The sequence below is a fragment of the Onthophagus taurus genome, chromosome 3, assembly GCF_036711975.1.
Source record: "Onthophagus taurus isolate NC chromosome 3, IU_Otau_3.0, whole genome shotgun sequence".
In the NCBI taxonomy this organism is placed as follows: domain Eukaryota; kingdom Metazoa; phylum Arthropoda; class Insecta; order Coleoptera; family Scarabaeidae; genus Onthophagus; species Onthophagus taurus.
Genome location: NC_091968.1, coordinates 26,245,437 through 26,269,125, shown reverse-complemented (window position 1 = coordinate 26,269,125; position 23,689 = coordinate 26,245,437). Strand labels below are relative to the sequence as shown.

Sequence of the window (23,689 nt, the reverse complement as noted above, 5' to 3'; positions counted from 1 at the left end):
TTTAAGAATGTTTGAGTTGCTTAAACCGAGGTCGCTTGCGGCCGAGGCATTATATCAACCCGAATAATTCATATAAAATCCACTTCTTGGAATATGAGTACGAAAATTTCCCAAAGTGTTAATGAGAGTGTTCTCTTTCCAATGAACAAACCCGTTTTGTAAAATAATTTTTAGTTTTTGAGAAAACAATATTTGAAGCTTTGATAAAATTTTCGATGTTGCAATTTTCATCGATAACTTTCAAAATTCGCTATAAAATTAATTTTTTGAAGGATCCGTGTGGAAATATCACCAATTATTAATTAAAGTATCCTCTTTTTAATGCAACAAACCGTTTTGAAAAATCATTTTTAGTTCTTGAGAAATAAATTTTTGAAATGATCGACAATTTTTTCGATTTTTGCAATTTTCGCCGATTAAGTTTTAAAAATTCGTATAAAATCCATTTCTTGGAATATGAATATGAAAATTTCCCAAAGTGTTAATAAAAGTGTCCTCTTTCCAATGAACCAACCCGTTTTGAAAAATAGCTCTTAGTTTTTGAGAAAACAATATTTGAAATTTTGATAAAATTTTTGATGTTACAATTTTCATCGATAATCTTCAAAATTTGCTATAAAATTCATTTCTTGGGGGATCCTTGTGGAAATATCACCAATTATTAATTAAAGTATCCTCTTTTTAATGCAAAAAGCCGTTTTGAAAAATCACTTTTAGTTCTTGAGAAATAAATTTTTGAAATCATCGACAATTTTTTCGAATTTTGCAATTTTCGCCGATTAAGTTTTAAAAATTCCTATAAAATCCACTTCTTGGAATATGAGTATGAAAATTTCCCAAAGTGTTAATGAAAGTGTCCTCTTTCTAATGAACCAACCCGTTTTTAAAAATATCTCTTAGTTTTTGAGAAAACAATATTTGAAGTTTTGATAAAATTTTCGATGTTGCAATTTTCATCGATAACTTTCAAAATTCGCTATAAAATTAATTTTTTGAAGGATCCGTGTGGAAATATCACCAATTATTAATTAAAGTATCCTCTTTTTAATGCAAAAAGCCGTTTTGAAAAATCACTTTTAGTTCTTGAGAAATAAATTTTTGAAATCATCGACAATTTTTTCGAATTTTGCAATTTTCGCCGATTAAGTTTTAAAAATTCCTATAAAATCCACTTCCTGGAATATGAGTATGAAAATTTCCCAAAGTGTTAATAAAAGTGTCTTCTTTCCAATGAACCAACCCGTTTTTAAAAATAACGTTTAGTTTTTGAGAAAATAATATTTGAAGATTTGATAAAATTTTCGATGTTGCAATTTGCATCGATAATGTTCAAAATTCGGTATAAAATTCATTTCTTGAAGGATCCGTGTGGAAATATCACCAATTATTAATTAAAGTATCCTCTTTTTAATGCATTAAGCCGTTTTGAAAAATCATTTTTAGTTCTTGAGAAATAAATTTTGAAATAATCGACATTTTTTTGGAACTTTGCAATTTTCGCCGATTAAGTTTTAAAAATTCGTATAAAATCCATTTCTTGGAATATGAATATGAAAATTTCTCAAAGTGTTAATAAAAGTGTCCTCTTTCCAATGAACCAACCCGTTTTGAAAAATAGCTCTTAGTTTTTGAGAAAACAATATTTGAAGCTTTGATAAAATTTTCGATGTTGCAATTTTCATCGATAATCTTCAAATTTTGCCATAAAATTCATTTCTTGAAGGATCCTTGTGGAAATATCACCAATTATTAATTAAAGTATCCTCTTTTTAATGCAAAAAGCCGTTTTGAAAAATCATTTTTAGTTCTTGAGAAATAAATTTTGAAATAATCGACAATTTTTTCGAATTTTATAATTTTCGCCGATTAAGTTTTAAAAATTCCTATAAAATCCACTTCTTGGAATATGAGTATGAAAATTTCCCAAAGTGTTAATGAAAGTGTCCTCTTTCTAATGAACCAACACGTTTTGAAAAATAACTTTTAATTTTTGAGAAAACAATATTTGAAATTTTGATAAAATTTTCGATGTTGCAATTTTCATCGATAATCTTCAAATTTTGCCATAAAATTCATTTCTTGAAGGATCCTTGTGGAAATATCACCAATTATTAATTAAAGTATCCTCTTTTTAATGCATTAAGCCGTTTTGAAAAATCACTTTTAGTTCTTGAGAAATAAATTTTGAAATAATCGATAATTTTTTCGAATTTTGCAATTTTCGCCGATTAAGTTTTAAAAATTCGTATAAAATACATTTCTTGGAATATGAGTATGAAAATTTCGCAAAGTGTTAATAAAAGTGTCCTCTTTCCAATGAACCAACCCGTTTTGAAAAATAACTTTTAGTTTTTGAAAAAACAATATTTGAAATTTTGATAAAATTTTCGATGTTGCAATTTTCATCGATAATCTTCAAAATTCGCTATAAAATTAATTTTTTGAAGGATCCGTGTGGAAATATCACCAATTATTAATTAAAGTGCCCTCTTTTTAATGCAAAAACCCGTTTTGAAAAATCACTTTTAGTTCTTAAGAAATAAATTTTGAAACAATCGACAATTTTTTCGAATTTTACAATTTTCGCCGATTAAGTTTTAAAAATTCGTATAAAATGCATTTCTTGGAATATGAGTATAAAAATTTCCCAAAGTGTTAATAAAAGTGTCCTCTTTCCAATGAACCAACCCGTTTTGAAAAATATCTCTTAGTTTTTGAGAAAACAATATTTGAAGCTTTGATAAAATTTTCGATGTTGCAATTTTCATCGATAACTTTCAAAATTCGCTATAAAATTAATTTTTTGAAGGATCCGTGTGGAAATATCACCAATTATTTATTAAAGTACCCTCTTTTTAATGCAAAAACCCCGTTTTGAAAAATCACTTTTAGTTCTTGAGAAATAAATTTTGAAATAATCGACAATTTTTCCGAATTTTGCAATTTTCGCCGATTAAGTTTTAAAAATTCGTATAAAATGCATTTCTTGGAATATGAGTATGAAAATTTCCCAAAGTGTTAATAAAAGTGTCCTCTTTCCAATGAACCAACCCGTTTTTAAAAATTGCTCTTAGTTTTTGAGAAAACAATATTTGAAATTTTGATAAAATTTTCGATGTTGCAATTTTCATCGATAACTTTCAAAATTCGCTATAAAATTAATTTTTTGAAGGATCCGTGTGGAAATATCACCAATTATTAATTAAAGTATCCTCTTTTTAATGCATCAAGCGGTTTTGAAAAATCATTTTTAGTTCTTGAGAAATAAATTTTGAAATAATCGACAATTTTTTCGAATTTTGCAATTTTCACCGATTAAGTTTTAAAAATTCGTATAAAATGCATTTCTTGGAATATGAGTATGAAAATTTCCCAAAGTGTTAATAAAAATGTCCTCTTTCCAAAGAACCAACCCGTTTTGAAAAATAGCTCTTAGTTTTTGAGAAAACGATATTTGAAATTTTGATAAAATTTTCGATGTTGCAATTTTCATCGATAATCTTCAAATTTTGCCATAAAATTCATTTCTTGAAGGATCCTTGTGGAAATATCACCAATTATTAATTAAAGTATCCTCTTTTTAATGCAACAAACCGTTTTGAAAAATCATTTTTAGTTCTTAAGAAATAAATTTTTGAAATCATCGACAATTTTTTCACATTTTGCAATTTTCGCCGATTAAGTTTTAAAAATTCCTATAAAATTCACTTCTTGGAATATGAGTATGAAAATTTCCCAAAGTATTAATAAAAGTGTCCTCTTTCCAATGAACCAACCCGTTTTTAAAAATAGCTCTTAGTTTTTGAGAAAACAATATTTGAAATTTTGTAAAATTTTCGATGTTGCAATTTTCATCGATAACTTTCAAAATGCGCTATAAAATTAATTTTTTGAAGGATCCGTGTGGAAATATCACCAATTATTAATTAAAGTATCCTCTTTTTAATGCAACAACCCGTTTTGAAAAATCACTTTTAGTTCTTGAGAAATAAATTTTGAAATAATCGACAATTTTTTCGAATTTTGCAATTTTCGCCGATTAAGTTTTAAAAATTCGTATAAAATGCATTTCTTGGAATATGAGTATGAAAATTTCCCAAAGTGTTAATAAAAGTGTTCTCTTTCCAATGAACCAACCCGTTTTGTAAAATAATTTTTAGTTTTTGAGAAAACAATATTTGAAGCTTTGATAAAATTTTCGATGTTGCAATTTTCATCGATAACTTTCAAAATTCGCTATAAAATTAATTTTTTGAAGGATCCGTGTGGAAATATCACCAATTATTAATTAAAGTATCCTCTTTTTAATGCAAAAAACCGTTTTGAAAAATCACTTTTAGTTCTTGAGAAATAAATTTTGAAATAATCGACAATTTTTTCGAATTTTGCAATTTTCGCCGATTAAGTTTTAAAAATTCGTATAAAATCCATTTCTTGGAATATGAATATGAAAATTTCCCAAAGTGTTAATAAAAGTGTCCTCTTTCCAATGAACCAACCCGTTTTGTAAAATAATTTTTAGTTTTTGAGAAAACAATATTTGAAGCTTTGATAAAATTTTCGATGATGCAATTTTCGTCGATAACTTTGAAAATTCGCTATAAAATTAATTTTTTGAAGGATCGGTGTGGAAATATCACCAATTATTAATTAAAGTATCCTCTTTTTAATGCAAAAAGCCGTTTTGAAAAATCATTTTTAGTTCTTGAAAAATAAATTTTGAAATAATCGACAATTTTTTCGAATTTTGCAATTTTCGCCGATTAAGTTTTAAAAATTCGTATAAAATGCATTTCTTGGAATATGAGTATGAAAATTTCCCAAAGTATTAATAAAAGTGTCCTCTTTCCAATGAACCAACCCGTTTTTAAAAATAGCTCTTAGTTTTTGAGAAAACAATATTTGAAGCTTTGATAAAATTTTCGATGTTGCAATTTTCATCGATGATTTTCAAAATTCGCTATAAAATTAATTTCTTGAAGGAAATATCTAAGAATAGTTTTAAACTTAGATTTAGTTCTCCTCATTAAAAAAAAGATTAAGTTATTGTTTCAGTTTTTAAGATCATTACATAATGTTTTAATCTTTAAAGACCCATTTTGAGCGTAGATATTACCCAACTCACAATTTTTATATTCTCAAGTAAAAGGCATTCCTTCTGATCTAACAAGAAGCATAAATAAGCGTTATGGTTCGCGTGAACATTTTTGCCAAAAAAAAAAAGCGTTTATTTTATGACTCGCTTTAATAATGCAATAAAAAGATATAAAATTTGTTACTTTGTTGCTTTTATATCAGGAAATGTTTCTTGCAACATTTTGAAATAGGAATTTCAAATACTTACACTGAAAATCGATCACTTAAACTTAAACACTTTATTTATACCGAAGATAATTGCCATTTAACAATGAAACGCGCGATGATCAATGGATTTGCCACGGTTAGTTGAACATCATTTCACCTTTCTGCCAAGCAGATGAAAATAATTGAGTTAGCTCATTTTATGAATCGACTGAATAAACAAAGAGAACAATTTTTATTTAATGAATTTTTTGCTCAATTAAAAAAAGTAAAAACATGGTTTTATTAAAATTTTGACACAAAACGACCAATATAACTGACAATAACCAGTGTTGTGGTCGTACTTGGTTAAAATAATACTTTCTCTCGCTCCGCGAAATCTATAAGAGGGCGGTCAAATGTATATCAGGGATACAGTAGTGCTTGTGGTATTTGTTTACACAACAACGGCTTTGCAGGATACGTTCTTCATTTTTTGTGCTTTGTGTCTATAAATTTCGTTGGAAAGGTAAAAATAACCCAAAAAATTTAACACATTTATGATAAATCTTTAAATTGAAATCGAAATTGGGGAAAAAACCGTGACTAAAACAACCTACGCAATAACCTCCGCAAAAAGTGTCCTTGTTGCCAAAAAAGACTAAATTGACAATAAAAGAACCGGAATAACACTTTAACGCGAACTTAAATTTCTTTTTTAATTTATTTTTTTTTCTTAGTTAAGAAATAACAATGTTAACAGAATAATAGTATTTTTCACGCCATTATAAACAGAGAAGGTGTGTCTGAGTGCTCCTATTACAGATGTAAATTGCAAATTGAATCAGCAAAACGTATTAAATTGCTCAATTATTGCTTTAATGCAATAAATTATCCGTCAATAACTGCTACTTTCGATGAGTAATCGCCGGATTATCTCACATTATTTATTTAGTAATAGTCTAGAATTTACTTAGTAATAAGTACACAATTAAGATACAAAATACAAATAGAAGAAGAACTGTAGAAATAGAATCTTGACTTCACCTTGACTTCTAACTGAAACACTTTTTTTATGGATTAATTTAAACACGAAGGAATCTCGTACCGCATTTTTACCATTTAAAGAAACTCGTTTCATTTTGAAACCACAACAAACAACGATTGAAATCTTTATTTCTCTTTTTTTTGCATTGATCTTGAACTGATTTGATACGAAAAATTGATGCGTTACAAGCTATTTAATTACAATATGTATCACATTTAAATATTTTTAGTGTTAATAGATTTTTACAGATGGCGTTTGTGTATATACTAAAACTAGAACTAGACACATTCGGGTTTAACCGCACGTCTCTTAAGACGGCTAAACCCGAATGTTTCTAGTTCTAGGTCTAGTTTTACACTGGCACTATCACTAGAACTAACACAAGACCTAGAACTAGAATCATTCGGATTTAGCCGTCTTGAGAGACGTGCGGCTAAACCCGAATGATTCTAGTTCTAGGTCTTGTGTTAGTTCTAGTACAAAACTAGTACTGAAACTAGACCGAGAGCTAGAATCATTCGAGTTTAGCCGTCTTGAGAGACGTGCGGCTAAACCCCAACGATTCTAGTTCTAGATCATGTATTCGTTCTAGTGATTCTGTTAGTGTAAAGCTAGAACTAACACTAGACCTACAACTAGAATCATTCGGGTTTAGCCGCACGTCTCTCAAGACGGCTAAACCCAAATGATTCTAGTTTTAGGTCTAGTGTTAGTTCTAGTGCAAAATTAGAACTAACACTAGACCGAGAACTAGGAACATTCGGATTTAGCCGCACGTCTCTCAAGACGGCTAAACCCGAATGATCCTAGTTCTAGATCTAGTGTTAGTTTTAGTTCTAGTTTAATGACAATTATACAACAATCTTTAAATTTTACGAAAAATAAGTTATTTGAACCACAATCCCCATAAAAATACGTTTTTGGGCTCCCAAACTATTTTTTTATAGTGATTATGAACTCTAAGAAGTGATCTTTCCCCGAAATTGAAGAAAAAACGAAAACATAACCTAACTTTTATCTGTCACTTTCAAATTTTTGAGGATTTAAATTATTTTTTAGAAAAAAGCTTATTAATAAACGATTTTTTTAAGATAATAAGGATAAATAAATCTTCAATCAGGTAAAGATTTCATACTTTAATAATTAATATTTTTTTATCTTAAAAAATTGCTTTTTTTCTAAATATTTGCTCACCCCATCTAGTGACAATCATCCATGTTAAGTCAGTTTTGAAATTTAAACCCTACGGTTACATTTATAGCTAAAATTATTAAATTTTGCGAAAAAATAAGTTTAATCGAGCCACAATTCCCATAAAAATACGTTTTTGGGCTCCCAAATTATTTATTTATAGTGATTATGGACTCTAAGAAATGATCTTTCCCCGAAATTGAAGAAAAAACGAAAACATAACCTAACTTTTATCTGTCACTTTCAAATTTTTGAGGATTTAATTTTTTTTTGGAAAAAAACTTATTAATAAACGATTTTTTTAAGATAATAAGGAAAAATGAATCTTCATTCAGGTAAAGATTTCAAACTTTTATAATTAGCATTTTTTTATCTTAAAAGATTGCTTTTCTTCTAAATATTTGCTCACCCCATCTAGTGACAATCATCCATGTTAAGTCAGTTTTGACATTTAAACCCTACGGTTACATTTATAGCTAAAATTATTAAATTTTGCGAAAAAATAAGTTTAATTGAGTCACAATTCTCATCAAAATACGTTTTTGGGCTCCCAAACTATTTATTTATAGTGATTATGGACTCTAAGAAATGATCTTTCCCCGAAATTGAAGAAAAAACGAAAACATAACCTAATTTTTATCTGTCACTTTAAAAATTTTGAGGATTCAATTTATTTTTTAGAAAAAAACTTATTAGTAATCGATTTTCTTAAGATAATACGGAAAAATGAATCTTCATTCAGGTAAAGATTTCAAACTTTTATAATTAATATTTTTTTACCTTAAAAAATTGCTTTTCTTTTAAATATTTGCTCACCCCATCTAGTGGCAATCATCCATGTTAAGTTAGTTTTGACATTTAAACCCTACGATTGCATTTTAAGCTAAAATTACTAAATTTTGTGAAAAAATAAGTTTAATTGAGCCACAATTCCCATCAAAATACGTTTTTGGGCTCCCAAACTATTTATTTATAGTGATTATGGTCTCTAAGAAGCAATTTTCCCAGAAATTGAAGAAGAAACGAAAACATAACCTAACTTTTATCTGTCACTTTAAAATTTTTGAGGATTTAATTTATTTTTTAGAAAAAAAACTTATTAATAAACGATTTTTTTAAGATAATAAGGAAAAATGAATCTTCATTCAGGTAAAGATTTCAAAGTTTTATAATTAATATTTTTTTACCTTAAAAAATTGCTTTTCTTTTAAATATTTGCTCACCCCATCTAGTGGCAATCATCCATGTTAAGTTAGTTTTGACATTTAAACCCTACGATTGCATTTTAAGCTAAAATTACTAAATTTTGTGAAAAAATAAGTTTAATTCAGCCACAATTCCCATCAAAATACGTTTTTGGGCTCCCAAACTATTTATTTATAGTGATTATGGTCTCTAAGAAGCAATTTTCCCAGAAATTGAAGAAGAAACGAAAACATAACCTAACTTTTATCTGTCACTTTAAAATTTTTGAGGATTTAATTTATTTTTTAGAAAAAAAACTTATTAGTAAACGATTTTTTTAAGATAATAAGGAAAAATGAATCTTCATTCAGGTAAAGATTTCAAACTTTTATAGATTTCATACTTTATGTTAGCTCTACTTTCAGTTGATATTTAGTGCTAACTTTATGTACAAATTATAGTGTTAGTGTTATTCTAATTTTAGCTCAATATAATGCCAGAAAAAACCCGCCCATATCTCATGGTTAAAGCTGTTTTGAAACCGATAAAATAAACTAATTAGAAGTGAAATTGCATCAAACGTTTAAACATAATTTATAGAGTATTTATTCTTCGTAAATGCGGTTAAAGTCGCGTACCACGTTCTCTCGTGTTTTCATTTTTTTATGCCCATTTGGAATCGTGATAGATTCAGGAATCTCGATCAATCTCGTACAACACACGTTTGTTACCTTTCAAAGACGTTCAATACTGTCGCTTGTAAATTAAAACAGGGCCGTATTAGAAAAACAATGAATGAAACTTGTTATAAATTATTTCTATATTAATGGGAAAGTGTAGTTTCTAAAGGTGAAAAAAGGAGGCAACTTTCTTGTGGGAATTTGCACCTATGTAATCAATTCAATTTGAATATATGAGATCACGTTTTAGAAAATAACATCAAAGAGAAATAGCGAGGTTCAAGAGGTTAAGATAAAAAAAAAATATTAATATGTAGTTTGAATTAATCAAACAGGAAATGAAAAGAGGTTGAATGGTTCAATTTTGTTATTGTTAGGCGCCAATTTCTTGTTACGTGTTTGTGGGAAGAACATACTTCCACACCTTTCGGTTTCTTTCTTGGTTTCGTTCTCGGTTTAGTTGGCGGTTTCGTTCCCGCTTTCAATCTCGATTTCATTCTCGGTTTCATTCTCGGCATCGTATGATGAAGAAAGAATTTGCATACAATGCCGATCCATAAACCCTATAAATTATACAACTTTTTCTTTTGCGTATGATCAAATACGTTTCTCTTTAAGAGGTTTTTTTTCAAAACAACGAAAATTAAATTTAAATACCTAGTAAATGTTAAGATAAGGGACTTTCTCTGTAAGAGAAAACCCACATTTTTTTATTTCGTTCAACAACTACAAGACAAGATGACACGAAATGACACCTGCTATTTTAATTGTGCCAGCTTTTCCTAAACGCCATCGTCATTCACGTCAGTTGGCAAATTGCCGTCTTTTATTTTAAAGCACGGGCAATGAAAACCCAACCCATTTCAAGACTAGCAATTATCGTTCTTTTGGTAGGAGAAGTAAGAACCTTGGTCAAGTCTCAAAAAAGAAACGAATCTAGAACGAATTTTGCAACGAGAATTTTCAAATTCACCTAAATAGTTTTCTTTTAAATAATGTATTTACCAATTTTAGTTTATTGATACGTTTAAAAATAAAAATTAATTGCTAAAAAATAGTTTGTTGTGAAATGTCAAAAATGACGTTTGTAGATTTCAAAATTTTATTTATTTAAGGTTGGTCACATTGAAATGTCAAATTAATTAAAATGGACGATTAAAACGTCAAAAGTGACGTTTTAAATATTTAATATAAGAATTTAAATTTAATTATTCTGATTACCACGTCTTAAAAATGAAAGAAAACATCGTAACTTACCAAGAAAATGCGTATATTCTGACATATAATCCAACTATCAGGTTAAAGTAATAATTTTATTAATTTAATAATTTTTTTTTTAGGATTTCAAAATGCGAGAATATCAAGCTGTATTAATACAGTTTCTGATAATCTCAACGTCGGCCTTATACGAAGACATGTTCAGCAACTTCGGAAATCCGTATGACATTAATTTAAATTCCGTTTATCAACGTCCACACGCATTCAATCAACCCAATAATCCGATTTATTCTACGGGATTTGGGTAAAAATCATAAAAAACTCATTTAACATCAACAAATAACTTTGTGGTTTTATTTCGTTTCTAATAAATCTTATTTATTTTATTTTAGCCAAGCACAACCTCAATTTCAACCTAATTTTCCGCAATTTCAACAACAATTTCAACCCCAATTTCAAACAACGACTCCAGATCCCGCCACTTTGGGGTGCGGAACCGCTCCGGCTTCTTGCCAACCATCTAGATATCGCACTTTGGATGGTTCTTGTAATAACTTAAGAAACCCTGGGTTGGGAATCCCACAAACGAGATTTAACAGATTGGTTCCTCCGAATTATGGAGATGGAATTAGTACCCCAACGAGAGCTCGATCTGGAAATGAACTACCCCCCGCAAGATCTTTAAGTTTAATTTTATACCCGGATGTTCCAGTTGAAGATCCTAAATTTACAGTTGCAGCTATGCAATATGGACAAATTATTACTCACGATATGAGTATGATTGCTGGAAGCACACAAGCGCGTAAATATTTATTTTTAATTCGTCATGGTTTAATTTAATAATTTCCTTTTAGAACCACATGATACAAAGTGTTGTTCACCAACGGGGCAATTATTAGAGTTAGCAAACTCCCCAGAACATTGTTTCCCATTAACGATAGCAAGAGATGACCCAATTAATCAAAATACGCTACAACCTCAAAATTGTATGAGTTTTGTTAGAACGATAACAGATCGTGATAGAAATTGCGTTGGAGGTAGCCAACCAGCGGAACAAATCTCCGCCGTAAATCATTTCTTAGATTTATCCGTCGTTTATGGAAATACAGACCAAGTTAGCGCGCAAGTCCGATTGTTCCAAGGTGGTAGATTAACCGGGGAATTCCGGAACGGCCAAGAATGGTTACCAAGAAATAACAACGCATCCGGTGTTTGCGATTTACGTCTAAACCCTCAAGAAGCGTGTTACGCAGCCGGGGATGTCCGAGTTAATCAAAATCCTCAATTAACCATTCTTCAAATTATATTGTTTAGGGAACATAATCGTTTAGCCGATTCGTTATCTAAAATTAATCCACACTGGGATGACGAAACTTTGTATCAAGAAGCGAGAAAAATTAATATAGCCCAGCATCAATTTATTTCTTATTACGAATGGTTACCGATTTTTATTGGCGTTGGAAATTCGTTAAAAAATAGAATCATTTGGGACACCAAAGATTTCGTTAACGATTACGACGAAAACGTTGATCCAACCGTTATTAACGAACACGCCACCGCTGCTTTTAGATTTTTCCATTCGTTAATCGCCGGACATTTAGAGTAATTATTTATTTTTATTTCTTAAATATACAGCGTATGCAACCCATATCACAGTATCGGTATTGCAATACACGATTTGCGCATTTGGTTGCATACTTTGGGTACGATAATTAATTAACACCGTGTATTAATTCATTTTAATTATTTTTTTAGTCTCGTCGGAGAATATAGAAATAACATGGGTAACATTCGTATGAGTGACTGGTTTAATCGCCCAGCTGTTCTCGAACAAGGCACAAATTTCGACGATTTAACTCGCGGAATGGCTTCGCAACCCGAATTAAAATCCGATCGATTCCACGATAGCGAAATAACACAATTTTTATTTAGAATGGGACAATTTTTCGGTCAAGATTTGAAGGCTATTTGTATACAAAGAAATCGTGATCATGGTTTGGCTTCTTATAATGATGTTAGACAGTTTTGTGGATTGGGAAAAGCTTCTAGTTTTGATGATTTACTTGATGTTATGACTAAAGATGTAAGTTATTATACAAATTTATTTATAAAAGTAATTGTCCCTATAAAAATTATCGATATCAAAAGAAGTAAACGTAATTTTACTTGTTATTCAGCATCAGGTTATTGTACTAGAAGTAGAACTAATATTAGATCTAGAACAATAAATATTTGGGTTTCTAGTTCTTAGTCTAGTGTTAGTTCTAGTGACAAGCTAGGTAGTGCTAATTAGCAATAGAGTATATAGCATATTTGTAGTGTTTTCATTTAAAAAAAATTTAAATTTTATCTTTTTAAACAACGAAAGTTTAAACGTCAATGTGACATAAATAAACTGTCACCAACTTCACAATCATTTGTCAATTTGAATTTACTATTTTGATAGGTTATTTACCCTAAAGCCGCCACTGATTAAAATACTTTTTTACTATAATACCTGTAAAGGTAAAATTTTTAGTGTTTTCATTTAAAAAAAAAATTAAATTTTATCTTTTTAAACAACGAAAGTTTAAACGTCAATGTGACATAAATGAACTGTCACCAATTATCACCAACTTCACAATAATTTAACAATTTACTATTTTGATAGGTTATGTTTAGATTTTATTCTTTATTTCAATAATATTGTATCTTAACTAGAGATGGAAAATTCTCGAGAAAAAGAAAAATAGAAGAATATTCTCGATTTTGCGAATTTTTTGAGAACAAGCATTTAAATACAAATACAGCTTGGAAAATTCGATGGCTGTAACGTGGTATGGTTCATATTTATGGACTTATTTATGATGTTTAGAATATATTTTATCTAATGAATTTTCAGACGGTTCTGGAAAAGTTTCCAAATCACTGCATTTAATTATTTTAATATCAGGAAGGTCTTCATTACGTTCATAAACCTCCACATTGGTGGCAGAATCTAATCATTTTAAATTATGAGCAATAAAACTTATTTTATTTATCTTATTTACTCGACGCAAGCGTATTATCATACAACGGGATGTAGTTTTTCCACGAATTTTAAAACATAATTTTCCAAATAACCCTTCTTTGGATCGATAAAGAGCTAATTCTGCCATTATCGCTACAGACCCATCTGGGCTTGTTACAGTAGCCATATTGTCTATAAAGTCTGTTCTTTGTATTTGTTCTTCTCTATTAAGATGAATTCCATTAAAATTTGGATCTAGAAATATTTGCAGCACGATGGATTGGATTTATTTGCCTTCTCTTAATTAAAAAGTTTTTTTACTTCCCTTTCATAAAAGCATTCAACTACTTGGCTTAACCTTGGTTTATCTCCTTCCAGTTGATAAAACTTTGAAACTTTTACCCAAAAAATATCCTCATGCAATATCAACTTTGCAACTCCTTTACTGACTTTTCTTTATAAAAAAAGCATTTAACTTTTAATTTGAACAAGCTTATTTTACTTTTTAAATGCTCTACGGCCTGATCCTCTTCTTTTAAAACATCAACCAAATGTCCAATATAACTCAATGAATCTGGTAGTGTTCGCAACATGTAATTAATTTTAACTTTTGCACTCGCAGCTTTTAAGGAATTTACTGATCAGTAAGAAGGGCTTTCGACTCTTCATAGTACCACGCGAAAAAAAAATAAAGGAAATTTGGCGTAATTTTATCAACATAGTTTTAAATTTCCCGCTTCACTTTTGAGCCAAAATGGCGGCAAACGGCTATACTTCGATAATCTAGGAAGTTTTTTTGTAAATAGTTGCTCACCCCATCTAGCGACAACCATCCATATAAGTCAGTTTTGACATTTAAACCCTACGATTACATTTCTTCTAAAATGATTAAATTTTGTGAAAAAATAAGTTTAGTTGAGCCTAAATTCCCATCAGAATACGTTTTTGGACTCCCTAATCATTTATTTACAGTGATTATGAACTCTAAGAAGTGATTTTTTCCCGAAATTGAAGAAAACATAACCTAACTTTTATCTGTCACTTTAAAATTTTTGGGGATTTAATTTATTTTCTACAAGAAAAACTTGTTAAATGATTTTTTTAAGATAATAAGGTAACATTAATCTTCATTCAGGTAAAGATTTCAAATTTTTATGATTATTATTGTTTTTATCTTAAAAATGTCTTCTATTCTAAATAATTACGCGCTCCATCTAGCGGTAACCATCTGTATTAAGTCAGTTTTGACATTTAAATCCTTCGATTACATTTCTAGCTAAAATTATTAAATTTTGCGAAAAAATAAGTTTAATTGAGCCAAAATTCGTTTTTGGTTTCCCAAACCATTTATTTATAGTGATTATTGACTCTAAGAAGTGATCTTTCCCCGAAATTAAAGAAGAAATGGAAACATAACCTTTTATTTGTCACTTTAAAATTTTTGAGGATTTAATTTATTTTCTAGAAAAATAAACTTGTTAAATGATTTTTTTAAGATAATAAGGAAACATTAATCTTCATTCAGGTAAAGATTTCAAATTTTTATGATTATTATTTTTTTATCTTAAAAATTTCTTCTTTTCTAAATAATTGCGCGCTCCATCTAGCGGCAACCATCTATATTAAGTCAGATTTGACATTTAAATCCTTCGATTACTTTTCTTGCTAAAATTATTAAATTTTACGAAAAAATAAGTTTAATTGAGCCAAAATTCCTATCAAAATTCGTTTTTGGTCTCCCAAACCATTTATTTATAGTGATTATTGACTCTAAGAAGTGATCTTTACCCGAAATTAAAGAAGAAATGAAAACATAACCTTTTATTTGTCCCTTTAAAATTTTTGAGGATTTAATTTATTTTCTAGAAAAAGAAACTTGTTAAATGATTTTTTTAAGATAATAAGGAAACATTAATCTTCATTCAGGTAAAGATTTCAAATTTTTATTATTATTTTTTTTATCTTAAAAATTTCTCTCTAAATAATTGCGCGCTCCATCTAGCGGCAACCATCTATATTAAGTCAGTTTTGACATTTCAACCCTACGATTACATTTCTTGCTTAAATTATTAAATTTAGCGAAAAAATAAGTTTAATTGAACCAAAATTCCCATCAAAATACGTTTTTGGACTCCCAAATCATTTATTTACAGTGATTATTGACTCTAAGAAGTGATCTTTCCCCGAAATTAAAGAAGAAATGGAAACATAACCTAACTTTTATTTGTCACTAAAATTTTTGAGGATTTAATTTATTTTTTAGAAAAAAACTTATTAATTAACGTTTTTTTTAAGATAATAAGGAAAAATGAATCTTCATTCAGGTAAAGATTTCAAACTTTTATAATTAAAATTTTTTTATCTTAAAAATTGATTTTCTTTTAAATTTGCTCACCCCATCTAGCGGCAATCATCTATATTAAGTCAGTTTTGACATTTAAACCCTACGAATACATTTTCGCTTAAATTATTAAATTTTTTGTGAAGAAATAAGTTTAATTGAGCTAAAATACCATATCATTTAACGAGTTAATGATGTTATCTTTTTTAAATAATCACCAACTTCACAATAATATGTCAAATTACTATTTTGACAGGTTATGTTTAAATTTAATTTTTTATTTCAATAATATTGTGTCTTAACGTAAATCTTTCTTGTTTTAGAACGTAAATAGATTGGCCAATCTTTATGAATCAGTCGACGATATCGATTTAACAGTCGGTGGATCTTTAGAAATTTTGGTACCCGGCACCTTATCAGGACCAACATTTTTATGTATTTTAACCGAACAATTCTACAGAACGCGAGCTGGGGATCGATTTTGGTTCGAAAATTCCGGCCCAACAGGATTTAATTTAGGTATTTATTAAATACTTATTAATTAATTTGATTCAAATTCTTTTTCGTTATAGATCAACTCAACGAAATTAGAAAAACGAGCTTAGCAAGACTTTTCTGCGACAACGCAAACGTGAGAAGCATGCAACCAAGAGGGTTTATTAAAATTTCCGATTCGTAAGTCAAAATTTAAACAAATTAAGGATAAATATGATATTTTTATGATTTTAGAAACCCCGTCGTTTCTTGCGAACAAATACCATCGGTTAATTTGAATTTGTGGAGGGATTCTTCAAATTCAGGGTCTCAATTTACATTAGAAAACCCACACGACTTTTATTATAAGAAATAAAGATTAATTTAATTATGTAAATATTAAATAACGTTAAGTAGGTAGAATAATAAAATAGGTTTTTAAGGATATTATTAAAATAACACAAAGGTGCGATAATTAGTTATTATTTATGATTAAAAATGTACATAAACATTTCAAAAGTATTTATCAATTTATTTTTAATCTAATCGTCGAATCCTCCATAAACCATATCACTTAAAAAGTTGATTTTATCATTCCCTACAAAATGTTCAAAGAAAATAATCTCATTATCGCCCGATTTTAAAAGCGGGGCTGGAAGATAAGCGGCCAATTGAGGGCCAACTCGAAAATGTCTCGATAATACAAAACCATTTACAATAACAACCCCTTTTCTCCAATCTCTCAAATCAATGTAGGTATCTTTATCGGGATTTTCAACGTTTAAAACCCCTCGATATAAAGCAGGGCCGTTTTTAAAAGTGGGGGTTTCCCAACCGGTTAAAGAATTCGTCCAATTCTTTTTAAACTCCAACGAGTGTATTTTCCAATTTAAAATAATTTCGTCGTTTAATAACACGTTCCCTTGGAATAAACCTTTTTGTTGATTAAATTGATTGAGAGTACCGAAGTTAACTCGCCCCGAATTTTCAACGATTAATTCCAAAGTTGCGTCTTCGTAACTTTCTAATCCCAAATTCAACGAAGCGTCTTTAACCCTCCAATAACCGAATCCGTTTACGTCGCTTTCTGAGGTTAAAATTTTCGATTTTAATTCCCCATTGATTAAAACTAAAATCGTATCGTAAACTCGCCCCTCAATTTTTAAAATCGAATCGGATTTGATGTTTAAATTTTCTTTTTTATACACGACATAACCGAATCTTTGACCCCCTCCGTTATTAATATCGATATTTTCCATTGAAATTACATTTTCGCTTTCAACGTAAGACTCGGATTTTAATAAATCGGAGATTCTTAATTCCCCGGTTATTTCTATTGGATTATACGCGATTCTTGGGGTTAATTCGGGCATGGGGGGTAAATAAAGTTGCGGGTTGGATCGTTTTGAAATCGCTTCTTTTAAAGCGAAGTATTTTTCGGTGTAATCGCCGTTTTCTGAGAGTGGGGCGTCGTAATCGTAACTTGTTGTGTCGTGTTTGTTACCCCCGTCGGTTAAACCGAGGATGTTTGCGCCGTTTGTGAATCCAAAATTGGTTCCTCCGTGGAACATGTAGAAATTAACGGATGAGGGGTAATCTAAAATCGTTTCGAGGACGCTTAAAAATTTATCGAGGGGTCTCGTTTGATGGTTAGCTAACCAATGATCGAACCAACCGGTCCAAAATTCCATAACCATGATTGGTTTTCCCGGTTGATATTTTTCAATTAATCCTAATTCGTGTTCGGGGTTATCTTGGAAATTCCCCGTGTATAAAACCCCTTCCATTTGACTCAAATTCCCGTAAGATGGCCCATCTGATGTTACAAATAACTCAACGATCCCGTTATTTTTCATTAACCCCCTTAATTGTTCCATATAATCCATGTCAATTGGGTAATCGATCGAATTAGCGCTTCCATATTCGTTTTCGATTTGTACCGCAATAATCGGGCCCCCTCTAGTGAATTGCAACGCTGCCAAAAGTGTTAATAAAGTATTAAAGAACCTCGTTACGTGATTCATGAATTTCTCATCCGATGTCCTCACTCTGATTCCTTTCTCTTTTAATAACCACGATGGTAAACCGCCGAAATCCCATTCGGAACAAATGTAAGGTCCAGGTCTAACAATCGCCAACATATCCTCTTCTTGAGCCATTTTTAAGAATTTTTCGATGTCTAAAAATTCTTGGAAATCGCTTCCTCCGGCGCCGAAATCGTACAAACCCGGTTCTGGTTCGTGTAAATTCCACGGGACGTAAGTTTCGACCGTGTTTATTCCGGCCGCTTTCATTTTGCGGAGACGATCGCGCCAATATTCTTGAGGAACTCGAAAATAATGTAACGCGCCGCTGTATAAAGTTATATTTTTTTGGTTGAGGGTGAAATAAGGTTGGTTTGTGTTCAAACCTTCCGTTATTCCACCGCTTGTGTAGTGTTGATATAGAGTTGGTAAACTCATTGTTTATTTCTAGTTAACTTAAACTCAACTGATTGTAAGGATGTTTTGAGTTAAGTTTTATAACGCGTCGATAACCAATAAGTGGTCAGATAAAGATAGGTTTAAAAATACTTTTTCAATAACGGTATTTTGTCCTTGAAGAATTCTTATTAATAAAACATTGAACTTGAATATACAACAAATTTATTTATAAGAGAATTCATTAAATACAATGACTCAAACTATTGTTCTAACTCGAATTTAAATAATTTAAACAACGTTATATTTTTTCAAAATTCCCATCAAAATACGTTTTTGGACTCCCAAATCATTTATTTACAGTGGTTATGGACTCTAAGGAGAGATTTTTTCCCGAAATTGAAGAAAACACGAAAACATAACCTAACTTTTATCTGTCACTTCAAAATTTTTGAGGAATTAATTTATTTTCTAGAAAAAAAATTTATTAAATAATTTTTTTAATATAATAACAAACATTAATCTTCATTCAGGTAAAGATTTCAAAGTTTTACGATTATTATCTTTTTTATCGTTAAAAATTCTTTCTTTTCTAAATGGTTGTTAACCCCATCTAGCGACAACCATCCATATTAAGTCAGTTTTGACATTTAATCCCTACGATTACATTTCTTGCTAAAATTATTAAATTTTATCAATAAATAAGTTTAATTGAGCTAAAATCCACATCAGAATACGTTTTTGGACTCTCAAACTAATCATTTATAGTGATTATTGACTTTAAGAAGTGATCTTTCCCCGAAATTAAAGAAGAAATGAAAACATAACCTAACTTTTATCTGTCACTTTAAAATTTTTGAGGATTTAATTTATTTTCTAGAAGAAAAACTTGTTAAATGATTTTTTTAAGATAATAAGGAACCATTAATCTTCATTCAGGTAAACATTTCAAAGTTTTATGATTATTATCTTTTTTATCGTTAAAAATTCTTTCTTTTCTAAATGGTTGTTAACCCCATCTAGCGACAACCATCCATATTAAGTCAGTTTTGACATTTAATCCCTACGATTACATTTCTTGCTAAAATTATTAAATTTTATCAATAAATAAGTTTAATTGAGCTAAAATCCACATCAGAATACGTTTTTGGACTCTCAAACTAATCATTTATAGTGATTATTGACTTTAGGAAGTGATCTTTCCCCGAAATTAAAGAAGAAATGAAAACATAACCTAACTTTTATCTGTCACTTTAAAATTTTTGAGGATTTAATTTATTTTCTAGAAAAAGAATTTATTAAATAATTTTTTTAAGGTAATAAGGAACCATTAATCTTCATTCAGGTAAAGATTTCAAATTTTTATGATTATTATTTTTTTTATCTTAAAAATTTCTTCTCTTCTAAATAATTGCGCGCTCCATCTAGCGGCAACCATCTATATTAAGTCAGTTTTGAGATTTAAATCCTTCGATTACATTTCTTGCTAAAATGATTAAATTTTGCGAAAAAATAAGTTTAATTGATCCTAAATTCCTATCAAAATACATTTTTGGACTCGCAAATCATTTATTTACAGTGGTTATGGACTCTAAGGAGATTTTTCCCGAAATTGAAGAAAACACGAAAACATAACCTAACTTTTATCTGTAACTTTAAAATTTTTGAGGAATTAATTTATTTTCTAGAAAAACAATTTATTAAATAATTTTTTTAAGATAATAAGGAAACATTAATCTTCATTCAGGTAAAGATTTCAAAGTTTTATGATTATTATCTTTTTTATCGTTAAAAATTCTTTCTTTTCTAATGGTTGTTAACCCCATCTAGCGACAACCATCCATATTAAGTCAGTTTTGACATTTAATCCCTACGATTACATTTCTTGCTAAGATTATTAAATTTTATCAATAAATAAGTTTAATTGAGCTAAAATCCACATCAGAATCATTTATTTACAGTGGTTATGGACTCTAAGAAGTGATTTTTTCCCGAAATTGAAGAAAACATAACCTAACTTTTATCTGTCACTAAAATTTTTGAGGATTTAATTTATTTTTTAGAAAAAAACATTAATTAACAATTTTTTTAAGATAATAAGGAAACATTAATCTTCATTCAGGTAAAGATTTCAAACTTTTATAATTAAAATTTTTTTATCTTAAAAATTGCTTTTCTTTTAAATATTTGCTCACCCCATCTAGCGGCAATCATCTATATTAAGTCAGTTTTGACATTTAAACCCTGCCATTACATTTCTTGCTTGAATTATTAAATTTTGTGAAGAAATAAGTTTAATTGAGCTAAAATACCATATCGTTTAACGAGTTAATGATGTTATCTTTTTAAATAACGTCAAAGTGACATAAATGAATTGTCACCAATAATCACCAACTTCACAATAATATGTCAAATTATTATTTTGACAGGTTATGTTTAAATTTAATTTTTTTATTTCAATAATATTGTGTCTTAACGCAAATCTTTCTTGTTTTAGAACGTAAATAGATTGGCAAATCTTTATCTTTATCTTTTGGTACCCGGTACCTTATCAGGACCAACATTTTTATGTATTTTAACCGAACAATTCTACAGAACGCGAGCTGGGGATCGATTTTGGTTCGAAAATTCCGGCCCAACAGGATTTAATTTAGGTATTTATTAAATACTTATTAATTAATTTGAGAATTTAAATAATTTAAACGTTATATTTTTTGTTAAACTAAAACTAGAACACACTAAACTTAAGTCAACAATTTAATCAACATAATGGTATTGATGAAGATCAGATTTATTTGGACTTACGTCCGTTAAGAAATTGAAAAAATATAAATTATACAACCTAAAGTCAAATTAAAATTTTTCGTTTTTCTGTTGGTATTAAACCTAAATGAATATTATTATTCTAATTTTAGTAACATTTTCAATAACTCTAAATAAATTACGCCTATTTCGCGTAAATTTGATTTCAATTATTTCTTAATAAATAATAAAGCCAAAAATAAAATTTTCTTTAAAAACTTCAAATGTCAAAATGAGACATTAACTTAAAAACATGATATAACCAAAATTCCCTGTTAATCATACCAACCGTCACCAAATTTATACAAATTTGACAGGTATTGTCAAAAAATCAAAATAAAAAACGGTTTTTATAAAATTTTAAATTAATATTGGAGATAATGAAGAAGATCTAATTACTATTGACGTTATAAGTACAGTGAAATTCCCCTAACTCGAACTTCTATATCTCGAATTATCCTTATATAATTTTCATAAGCTCAAGCATTTGATTAGGTTTCAAATGTGTTTCCTTCGAATTTTACTTCTATAAGTCGAATTTAGTAAAGAATAAAATATTCGAATCCGCTCTGTAAGTAATTTTAACTACAGAATCAAACCACATAGACTCAGAAACTACAGACTCTTGAACCAAAACAAACCTAACGTTCTTATTGTTTCAGAATGAGATGAGGGTGAGAATCTTGAAAATGAAATACTTATGGTTATGCCTACATTTGATGAAGCTTATTCGTCTCTTAGAAAGCTTGAAACCTTTGTATAATCAAGAGAGAATGTTCCAAATAATATTCATAATTCTTTACATTTAATAGAAGATTTTTTCGACAAAGAGCGGTTGTCCACTTTAAGCCAAAAGAAAATTACGGATTACTTTAAAAAGCTTGATTAATTTTCTACTTACAATATCGATCTTCTTTCTTATACAATGGTTTAATTACTGTTTTTTTAACGCTTGCTGGAAAAACGCCCGTAGAAAAGGACAAATTGATAACATTACTCAATGGTTCAGAGAGAGCATCAGAAAAGAAGTTCTATTGCATCACTTAAATAAAATGCGAAAGAAATTTATACACTATTTATGAAATATGCATTAGCAGCATTAAGTACATCTACCTATATCATTTTCATACACTAGTCGAAATACGTTTAGATCAAAATAATTATTTGATTTTTTGCATCTCCTGAATGCATTAATATAGAATTTTCAATATAGTTAGTATACGAAGCCTTTTTTGATCTTTCAATTTCTGTGTTTTACTGACAGAAATTTTTATAGGCTTTAGGAGTAACAGCCCCATTTACGACTCCTTCATATAACTGCCTTTTAATCGTTGTTTCATTTCTAATTTCTTCTGTTAACATGTTTTCACTTGAACTTGGTTGTTATATATTATAGTAGATTTTATTAAAGAAAATCGTCAAATTTTGACCATTTGGATTTTATGCTATATCCTTTGATTATATATAATATGGATTGAGCCAACGAGAGAGATAGCTTGCGCAAGGTGATCGAACCGAGATAGACATAGAAGCGTACTGACATATAATGGGCGTGCGTTAATTTATAAGATAAAAAACTATCAATTAGAAGTAACATTTATAATACTTACAGGTGATGTGAAACTGTATTATCGCGAACTTTGCACACGAAACAATACATTTTTAAACATAACGGTGTGACTGGCTGTGACACAACAAAACGATAAACGTCAAATGGAAGAGGTTTGACACTTTTGTGCGTATGTGCCCGTCTGTTTAGTACCGTTTTATGTCCATCTTTGTTACACTTTCACATTATCGCTTTCCATCTGCGTCTATTCACCTTGAGACACATTTTTGTTAGTAGATATATTCAGTTAGCTCAATCCATATTATATATAATCAAAGGCTATATCACTAGAAAATGGTGATAGATAAATCTGAAATAATAATGGATGATGATTTCTTGATGCATTAACAATATTTTCTATTCATAACATTTTTCTCCAGTTTTAATATTTATATTATAGTTGATTTTATTAAGAAAAATCGTCCAATTTTGACATTTTGTGATTTATACTG

At 29.2% G+C, this 23,689-nt stretch overlaps 2 protein-coding genes across 3 annotated transcripts; one reads left to right on the top strand and one right to left on the bottom strand.

Annotated features, from left to right (window-relative positions):
- Window positions 1-5,653: 5,653 nt before the first annotated feature.
- LOC111414461 (peroxidase-like) lies at window positions 5,654-16,928 on the top strand. 2 transcript variants are annotated; one of them, XM_023045816.2, is made up of 8 exons: window positions 5,654-5,809; window positions 10,725-10,822; window positions 10,995-11,404; window positions 11,457-12,204; window positions 12,358-12,685; window positions 16,256-16,451; window positions 16,505-16,607; window positions 16,662-16,928. In XM_023045816.2, the coding sequence occupies exons 2-8, from the start codon at window positions 10,734-10,736 to the stop codon at window positions 16,780-16,782; spliced, it is 1,995 nt and encodes a 664-aa protein (XP_022901584.2). In that variant the 5' UTR covers window positions 5,654-5,809; window positions 10,725-10,733; the 3' UTR covers window positions 16,783-16,928. The 2 variants fall into 2 exon arrangements, with proteins under 2 accessions (XP_022901584.2, XP_022901583.2); XM_023045815.2 differs by having other exon boundaries at window positions 10,725-10,906.
- On the bottom strand, window positions 16,872-18,929 carry LOC111414462 (beta-galactosidase-1-like protein 2). The gene has a single exon (XM_023045817.2). It carries the CDS (start codon window positions 18,866-18,868, stop codon window positions 16,949-16,951), a length of 1,920 nt encoding a protein of 639 aa, XP_022901585.2. The 5' UTR covers window positions 18,869-18,929; the 3' UTR covers window positions 16,872-16,948.
- Between the last annotated feature and the right edge of the window lie 4,760 nt (window positions 18,930-23,689).